Raw genomic sequence first — 10,015 nt, 5'->3', positions numbered from 1 at the left:
TGTTTGATTTCCCCCCCCCCCCGAATTTCAAATCCAGCATCTGCACCATACGTATATAAGAAGTTCTGTAAAACCCACAAAGAGGAATTGTACCCTTAATTGTGAGAGAATCAATATTTAAAAGTTATCTTCAGCTGTCTGGCTTGTAGCAAATAGTGAACTTTCTGCTAGTTTTTTGTCTGTAGTCTGGGAATAATCTATATGAGTTATTATGCCTGACTATTTGTTTAATGTATGGGACACTCTTGGAGAGTTAACAGCAATTGGTATTTAAAGTGAATACCTGTGAGAGGTTATGCTGTAACCTTTAGTTTTTCATTTAAAGCTGCTCTGCATTTCAGTGGTAAAATTAATCTCTTATGGGGGAAAAAAAAAAAAAAGTTTCTGGGCAAAAGGTTGAAATAGCTTGTTGTGGGCTCCCAAGGGAATCAGCACTTGAATGAAGTGTGTTATAAATAATTTTAGACTCACCAAGATTTCAAACCGAATTCCAAATTTATTGTTTGAACAGAGACAAGAAAACAGCGCTGGGTGTGCCGGGAGTCTCTGCTCCACCAAGACACACCGAGTTCTGAAAAGCAGCGTCTTTTATACTCCTGTACCACCGTCTTAACCAGTCCCCTTTCATCAGATAGTTGTCCTGCTCTTCTTCCATTGGGTCATTTGAGTTGCTGGGGTACATGTCCTCCTCCTATTGATTCTTTTGAAAGTCTCGAGGCCTTGGTCTCTTGGTGCACTTTCCTCCTATTGGATCTTTTTAAAGCCTCACGATCCCATTTTTCCATGGGCTTTTTCAAGCAGCAGTTACGTATTATCTCGGGGGGTGGGTGTGGGTCTGAGAAGCAGTTACATTGTTCCAGATGAATGGCACACTTTATATTTTATCCAATTTTCAAACATTCATCATAATTATAATATAGGTTATAGTGATCACAAATCATTTCAGATCCACACAGGGTACCGCATTTTATTTTTACAATATTTTAGACAGCAGGATATTATGGTTTAACATTTACAAATTATTCAAGCTGAATGTACCCGCCTTGCTTAATTTAGCAAATTAGTTACAATGGTTTATTACAAGTGTATTCCTGGGAATCGAGCTCCCCTGTGCAGCCCTTGGTGCTGGAAGGCAGTGAAGTTGGCTGAGGCCTAAGACTCTCGGCCACTGGAGACAAGTGTCCTTAGGAAGAAGGCAGCATGAATTGAACTGCTACTGTCATGGGGTATGATGGCAGGGTACTTGAATGTAAATCTTTGTTTCCAGGTGACATATTTTGTTTGTGTTGAGAAGTTGAAAATTTCCAGGAGATTTTTTTTTCCCTCCAAATAAATTTTTATTAGGAGAGGTTTCAAGCTCTAGAGGTTGAGTATTGTGTCTTGGAGGGTAAGCTAGTAGAATCAGAAACCAGGCATTTATAGTGTGTGTCTCTGGGGGTGCTCGTGCAGGGGGGCAGCTCTCTGTCTACATTTGGAGATTCCATGCAGAGAGTCTTGAGTGAATAGTAATCTACTGTTGAACATAACTTCAAATAATCTGCTTTCTGAGAACAAAGTTTATTTTGGTCAGGACTTCCTTTGGAAGAAAACCTATTAATAGCTGTTAAAACTATGATCTTTTTGGTTTAAGAAGCCAGGACTGCCATATCTGCTGATTCAGTCAAAAGCATGGTTTAGGGGTTAATGGTCAGAAATTTCTGGTGCCTGTACCTCTGCAGACCACACATAATGACCTGGCATCTTTCTTTAGCAAAGGGTGAAAAGTATCCATTACTTCCAATGAGCTTATGTTCTGTTAAACTAAGTGGCAAGTATTTTTCCTATTACCTTTTCTCCTAGGCCTCATAACAACAACATAAATCTTTGATAGCCAATGCAAACTATTTTCTTCATGACATGAAAAATGTTCAGCCTTTAATACATGCATGTGTAATTTTCTGCTGGACTTTGTGTCCAGCGGTGGTAGCAGCGAGTCCCTGTGTTGCATGCCATCTGAGAATGCACTGGAAGAAAAATGAATAGGAAGATTTCCTCTGTTAGGAAAAAGGGGGCAAAAAAGAAAGAAAAAAGAAAAAAAAAAAAAAAAGTATCTGTTACATTCCAAAGTCAGTCGTCATAATAATGGAAGTTCACATCAAATAATTGCCAGAGTAAGAATGGACAAACATCTGGTTTATTCATCCCTAGCTATACTAACAAAAATATGATATCCTGTTAGAGAAATCACTGATCATCCGAGTTTATCTTGGCGGTTGTGCACCTTGGTATTTTTTACTTAAACAAGAGCATATCAGTACTTTACAGTTAGCATGCCTCCAGCTCCAGGTTCACAGTTCATGTGCTTCTGTGACTTTGAACTCTTTTTTTCCTGAGTTTACCAGCAGACAGCTGCACTAGAACAGATATGTTTACATGTGGGGAGTAAATGACAGCTTGCAGCTCAGAGTTTCCATTTCCTTCTACATTGTTCAGGAATCCAGACTCACAATTCGTGTCCTAAAGCTTTGCCTCATGTGTATGCATCTGACTTGTCCCTTTATAATACAAATGTTTTATTTTGACATTGATCTGTTGATAGAAAGGGCTGACTAGGGAAAAGCTGCTTTCACTAGAAATTACCCTCAGTTTAGATGAAGTTCAACTATGGGTGAAATATCTTTTTAAAAAAAATTTCTAAACATCACTTTCTGTAAGGCTTTTCAGCAGTATGTAAATGTGAGACTAATGTGGAACCACTTTATGCAGCTATAGCATGATAGATGTATTTTTAGACAGAGAAAAATTACATTTTGTATTAAGCATGGCAATGAAATCTGATTAGCTGCTTAAACCATGACACTTTCTATTTAAGCTATTGTCATGTGTAGGTGATAAAATATTCCCAGATGTGCTTGGCAAGGCAGTAATTCCATGAAGAGGTTCTGGTAATTCTAAACAAGAAACAAAACCATCAGAGTGATTTGTTCATTTGCCTGAGCCCTGAAGTGGGTTTAGAGACTTCAGGGAAGAGTGTCAGTTGTTCTTGACTTTATGCAGCCCAACAGACTTCTCATCATCTCTGTTGCCTAATTCCACATTTATAAGCTTTTCCTTCCCCTTTTGTACCTGATTTTGATATTTTGGGTTCTTGCTCTGAATGAAAGCTGTTTGTTATTTGGTATTAGTTAATTGGTTATTTGGGTAGCTGAACTGAGTGAAGTAAATGTTAGGTAAGTGACCTCTAGAAAGACCTGTAGTAATTGTGTTGTGTTTTGACTACTGTTTTGAAACAAGATTCCCCAGTTACCCTGATGTGTTAGAATGTGCCTAGCTTTTGGTCATCCTCACATGGATCTTTTATAAGAAGAAATTATTTGAACTTATTGGAGTATTTTGATGCCATTTACTTCAGATATATGTGTATATTCATTGCTAGATTTGACCTGTGGCCCACTATTAAAAGTAATGTAGTGGTAATGCACTGCTGATACATGAAATTTTAATTTTTAATCTTCATTCTAATGTTTCTTATGATACATGGACTATAAAATTGAGGGATAAAATCAAACACAGAGTATTTGTAGAATTAAGTTTTGCACCATGCAGTGAGAGTGTCCAGAGAGCTATGCTCACTGAAAATTACACCCAGAAAACAATGTTTTAGTATTTGTCTGGATCATTGTCCTGTCTTGTCAGTGCAAGAAAGGGATCCAGAATGCAAAGCAAGGCCTGGGACTAAAATTCCTGATCTGGGTTGGCATATGTTACCATGGAGTTGTGTTCTCAGACTAGAAGTGCAAATACCTGTATGTTTTCTATGAGCTTGCTGAAGGCGAGTCATTTACCTCTTTCATTAAAACTGCTGTGTTTCTGCTGGGAAATCAAAGCAAAGCATTAACATCATGCTGGCATCGTCACATCTGTTACAACCCTGCTACCTGCTTGCAGGGCAGCAGCCCAGGTAGTAGTGATTCACAGGGCTGGGAAATGGCCACTTGGAGGGGACAAGGTGAAGAGGCTTTTGGGGAGGGGAGTGGAATCCAGATAAAAGACTGTGTAGGCAGGTAGTAGTGGTTGCATCATAAATTTTCCTCTAGTTGAGGTACAGTATACCACATCTGCTTAGGGTAGATATTTGTTCCCAAAAATCTTCCATCATTTCATCTGTAATCTCTAATTGTCTTATTTGACAAACCATGTATGAGAAATGATAACTGAAATAAATGAACCCATGTATTACTTTAAATTTCCGTTGTTACATTTAAAGTGATTAGCTGGTTTATCTCATAATCTCTAAATGCAGACTAGCCTGAAACTTCCCATTCATAGTCTGTTTTTCATTGACACTTTCATTTAAAAGCAGGAAACAATCTGAAAGTAATTGTATGAAGCATTTCAGCACAAAGATTTTAAAATATAATAGCTTGGCATATTACTCTGTCTTCTTACTATTCCTTGGAGGAAATAAAACGGAGTTGCAACTTGCATCCAGGCAGCTTTCCTACTACATCCTGTTTCCTTCTGCACACTGGAGAAAGCACCAATGTTCCTCTCACCTCTGCTTCAAATGAAGAAAACCCATTCTCCATGTTGTAGCACTCACTCCGGTGAACACCGGTATTCAGTTAGCTTTTCAGATGTCAGTATAAGATTTGGGTTGTTTAGGCAAATGTGCATTTTGCACTCCATATCAACAGAAAGCTTTGCAAAAAATAGAGGAATATGCACAGCTACCCAGGTAGGTGTCCTTGCACAGCTTTCCTGGGAGTTTGCCCTGGCTGCTTGAATTGCCTGAAGGGTGGCTAGTACCTCCTGAGAGCTGTGAAGTGGTGTGTGAGCAGTTGCTGTGCCTGCTGGAAGGCTGACATCTCTGCTTTTCTCTGATTGAAAGGTAGACTTTCAATCCCCCTTTCTCTAAAGAAAACTGACCCTTGAAAAGGCTTGGCATGAAAAGAATTAACTCCCTGGAAACTTTGTTTGGAAACGTTAGGAGACTGTTATGTGTATATGCTGGCAATCTCTGTAAGAGACAAATTATTTTCCCACCCTCTCAAGTACTTGGTAGTTTATCTGTTGTTTATATTAAAGATTGATCATGGTTATATATTCCTGACTCGGAGTTCTCATTAATCATACTGTGCCACATAAGAGACTGGAGAAGAAGAATGGGGGTTACTGGAAAACAGACATGTGATCCCTGGCTCTGCTTTTAATATGACTTATCCTGACATTAGCTTTGTTCCTGTGAATTATTGTGTTTGTGTAAACCTCTTTTTTATTTTTTTTTCCATGTTTGGTATGTCTGTTTTTCTCAGGGGTATTAAAAAAAAATAATTATATACTTACTATAATGATTTTGGAGAATGTTAATCGCAGCACTTGCCATGTTACTATTTCAAGAAGTCCCTGCTCCTTGCCACATGCCCAGCCCCTGTTTGCTAGCTCTTGCTTCCTCCCCCAGCCCCAGCAGCCATTTCCTCCCTCTGAGCAGAGCCACGCAGGCAGTTGTTTCAGCCTGCGCAAAATGAAGAAGAGGTGAAAAGGAACAGTGGGCTGAGGACAAATGCACAAAGGCAGGGACTTCCTGAAGCATACTGGCTGCCAACAGAAAGATACCTTCTCTCGCAGCAGCAGAGCGGATCTGTACCTCCTCCTCATTGACCCTGCTGAAGGTTTCCAGCCCCAAATTGTTCAATCAGCTGTTCATGTTCCAGCCCTCCCCTTCTAAGCATGAGAGTCAAAATTGCAGGAAAGAGGGAGTGAAAGAAAAAGGAATTTACTAGTTTTTGCAAGCTGATTGGGGTTATGAGGACATGTTACCAGCCCTGCTTAGAGTCGGGTCTGGAAGCCTCTGGAGCAAGCTATTTTCCCACCCTAACTTGTCTGGCTGAAAGTCCCTTCAACATCATCCAGAGGCATGCGTTGAACCCAGCTCTTCAGTGTGTTCTGGTGGGAAATAGTTACATTGGCAAATTTTCAACCAAAGGGAGTTTTAATCCCTTGATCTTTTTAATTGCTTTGTGCTTGTGTTTGTCTAATAAAAAGAAATTATTAAGATTTTAAAAGAGGCAATTGAAATAATTGATATTTGACAAATCAGAGCAAATTAACTCTGAAGAAACTGACATAATTTAATACAGATTATCTTCTATTTGTAACTCTCCTATAAAAATACTTTTGCCAGGTGTATCCTAATTCTGCATATTTTTCTCCTGAGGCATGTTATATTAACATCTACTTCTTTGGTGCAAAATCCCCTTACAGAATTCACTGTTAAATACTATCTTGAGACATGACTTTAGCTGTTAGTTTGTGTTTATAGTTAAACATCCTCTCCACAAAAGTGAGAAATAACAAGAAGTTCTGCAAACCTATGAGAATTTAGATCCATCAGTTGTGATGAAAGCACATCTTTAGTGAAATCAAGGGAGGAGGAATAATGGAGGGAGGTTTCATCTGTAAGAATTTGCAAACATTTTAAATAAATGTAATTACATAGAGGGCTGAATGTTTTAAGACTTTGATTCAAGCTGATTTGGATTGCTTGGGGTTTTCCCCCCATGTGACTACTTTTGATGACATATTGTACATATCAAGAATAAGATAATTTATTTCTGAGTGGGGAATAGTTTTTAATCAGACTCAGTAATGTAAATAGACCTCTATTTGAAAGTTCATTCAAAATTGAGTACTGGTGTATATTTAAGTGCACTGTATGCTGAAGTAGAAATATCCCCCAGTGTTTAACCAAAAGCATGTTTTATGTGTGGTTTTGTTTTGTTTTTTTAATGTTTAACAGTAACTGAAGCTGGCTTTGGTGCTGACATTGGGATGGAGAAATTCTTCAACATCAAATGCAGAGCCTCTGGCTTGATTCCCAGTGTGGTTGTACTTGTTGCTACAGTGAGGGCTTTGAAGATGCATGGAGGTGGGCCAAATGTAAGTTTTTGCACCTTTCTTGGAAAATAAAATTGTAGCTAATATTTGAAATAAGTAAAATATCTTGGTTTGAGAAATATTGGGGGTAGTCTATGGGGCAGTATTTAGATATCCCTCTCAAGTTACTGCATTATATAGATGTTACCTCCAAAGGTAATACAGGAATGGAATGGCACAAATGAAAGAGCTCTGAAGAAGTACGAAATTTTGCTGAGGGATGGAAGTTGGTTAACATTTAAAAAAAAAAAAAGCTATAATTTGTACATACATTCTTTTCCCTGCCTTTTGAAATAGCATTTGGAAGTGCACTGAAGTAGTCACAGGCTGAGAAAGTTGGAAGTAAGGAAGAATGAGAAGAGTCCGGGTTGCAGTATGTGAGTGGAAGTAAAGAACACTTATAGTGATGGTTTTGAGATTTCTTTCAATGGGGACCCCTTCTGTCCTTCTAATCTGCTCAGGTTAACTGTCTCAGGGATGCTGAGCTAACTGATAAAATTTTGCAAGTATTTTCCCAGTGTATCAGAAGTCACTGTATCATTTTTTGCTATTTAGCCACTGATTGCTGTTTAGTCCTGATTACTGATTGTAGAAGTACTCCTCAGTCATACAATCAGATCAGACTTTGCTAGCCAAGCACCCAGACACAACATTTTCATCTGACCAGCAGGATGCAAGAAGGTGATGCTGTCAGGGAAACAGTCTCACTGGGTGAAAATCGCAGAGCTGTTTCTACATGGAATGCATGGTCTCTTTTACAGCTAATCATCTCTTAGAGCTAAAGCTGAACTGTCCTTTTTCAGTCTTTCAGGTTGACATAATTATGTAACTTTCTATCATTTTAGTCCACTTCTAATGCAAGTTTTCTTTATTTTTAATGATATTCCTCTGTGCCTGTCAAGGCTAGTATATTGTCACGTGTCTTACCATTCAATCTATCAAAAGCAGGACTTGAAATATGTCCTAATAACTGACTGTATCTCTGTCTGATCTGTGTCTTTAGAAGTATAAAGCTTTCGCTTGTTTACATAATGCATCATAGAGGCATGTAGAGTACCAGATACTATTACTGGGATGTTAACTATAAAATGGACCAAGACCAATGCTTGAGACAGAAGTGACTAAGACCAGTGTCTGGTATCAATGTATGTGGTCCTTGGAGACTCAGTATAGTACCCTGGTTGATACTCTTTGTCTCTACACCTTTGTGCTTTCCAGCGAAGTAAATTATTTGCATGCAGTTCCTTTCCATGGGCACTAATTACAGGACACCTAAAGATGATGTTCCTCTTCTAGTCATCTGTGATACTGTTACTCCTTCAACCAGCTGTTGGAGGTTGCTGTCCGTTGTCTTTCATTGCTGGTGCACTGTTCAGCATGTAGAATGGGATCCAATTACCTCTTCTCTAATAAATCTTTTACAGCTAATTGCTGAGTCACTGCCTGCATCTTGCCACCCAAATACAATAGGAAGTGTTGCTATTCTCCTTGTGACAGTGTAACTTGGGACAAAACAGAAGCTGCAGTCAAGCTATGATGTTGTGCACAACTTATGTGCTGACTGGCAGTATAGAAAGTAAGCAAAAGTGCACTTCTGACCATTTAGGATTGTGGCAAATCTTAGTCTGTGATGACTTTGCTTATTGTTCCAGGTAACTGCTGGTGCCCCCTTGAAGAAAGAATACACAGAAGAGGTAAGAGGAACTTTTATAAAACTTGAGGATAAGTTTTTGTTTAAAAGGTCAAAAATGATACGTGTATGGAGAATCAGAATTTATCATTCCTGTCTGGATAGTGTGCAGCCTCAGGTTTGACAACAGCACGCTCTAAGGCTGACATTCAGTGAATACCTGTAACAAGCATTGCCAACAAGTACAGACATCGTCCCCCAGCCACATGGTGTTATCCCTCTTGTGTGTGCTATGTATGTGACTGCATGGTAGATTGTACTGAGGAACTGAGCTAGCTGAAAAATCTGTCTTTTTCGGTAGTTTTCCCAGGACAACTAAGTTTTCAGACTGGTCAGCTCTTCATTCTAGTCCATCATACAGGCATTTATGGACGCACAAGAGTGCAGGTGGTGCAGGGGTCAAAACCACTCTCTGAAATTAATGATAGCTTAACCTGTTCATTAAACAACAGGTTTAATCTGTCTGGTGTTGGATGTCACTCCTTCAAACAAGAGTAGATTCTAACAGGTTTGCTTTCTTTGTCTCTTCTCTGTACACAAATTCTTCTGTTTTGGTTTTATCAGGCTAAGAATATGCGTGTTGTTGCAATTAAGACAAGGCCTACAAAGTGTGATGTAAAAGAGTAAATAAGGAAATCCAGTATGTGCTTTTGACTGGGATATGTCTGTATATATAGATAAGACTATGCATCTAACACATCTGTATGTCAACCCCACCCCACAACTGTGGTTTGTTTATAAACTTTGCAAACATGAGACTAACAGCCCTTTCACAATCGTGACAGCCAACGAGTCATCATCTGCACTGTATTCTTGTGTCCCAGAAGAGAGCAATGTATTAATGTACAAATTTTGGACACCGCTTAGTTACTTAAATAGTCTGTTGCTTATTAATTGAAATAAGTATTAATAAGAAGTGCCAAAATATTATTGTCTGGAAGCATTTCACTTGCCTACAACTGTCATCATCAGCACTGTTTATGTTCAGTTTAATTTATGGAAAATTCTCTGGCTGAAGAAGACTTTATGTATCTTACCATTTCCATTAATTTTTATTTAATTGCACAGAACCTCCAGCTGGTAGCTGATGGCTGCTGTAATTTACAGAAACAGATTCAAATTACTCAGCTCTTTGGAGTTCCTGTTGTGGTTGCTCTGAACGTCTTCAAGTAAGTCTATTTTTTTCATTACTCTTGTGAGTAAATCCATAGTTCAAATTTTACACTTCTTTTGGTTTTAAAATTAACCAGTTTCAACATGAAGAAAATAAGCTATTAGAATTTCCTTTTTTCATCATAATATAAAGACCTTTAAATCCTTAGCTTGTTATTAAGGTTTTAAAACCACAAAAAAAAGTATATACTGTTACAGAACTATTAATCTTCCATGATAATTAGCTATAACAATTAG

General features: G+C 38.5%; 1 protein-coding gene across 4 annotated transcripts in view; it reads left to right on the top strand.

Moving 5' to 3' along the window:
- The window catches only part of MTHFD1L (methylenetetrahydrofolate dehydrogenase (NADP+ dependent) 1 like), a 151,065-nt gene that overhangs the window by 78,930 nt on the left and 62,120 nt on the right, over positions 1-10,015 (top strand). For all 4 annotated transcript variants that reach the window (XM_026846002.1, XM_026846001.1, XM_026846003.1 and 1 more), the window contains 3 exons: positions 6,779-6,918; positions 8,568-8,609; positions 9,674-9,774. In XM_026846002.1, coding sequence (XP_026701803.1) covers positions 6,779-6,918; positions 8,568-8,609; positions 9,674-9,774 — 283 coding nt within the window. The remainder of the gene's footprint in view (positions 1-6,778; positions 6,919-8,567; positions 8,610-9,673; positions 9,775-10,015) is intronic.

The sequence above is a fragment of the Athene cunicularia genome (genome assembly GCF_003259725.1).
Source record: "Athene cunicularia isolate RWA chromosome 3 unlocalized genomic scaffold, athCun1 chr3_part1, whole genome shotgun sequence".
NCBI classification, from domain to species: Eukaryota; Metazoa; Chordata; class Aves; order Strigiformes; family Strigidae; genus Athene; species Athene cunicularia.
Note: the sequence above shows the minus strand (reverse complement) of the source record. Positions and strands in the feature narration are given on the sequence as shown.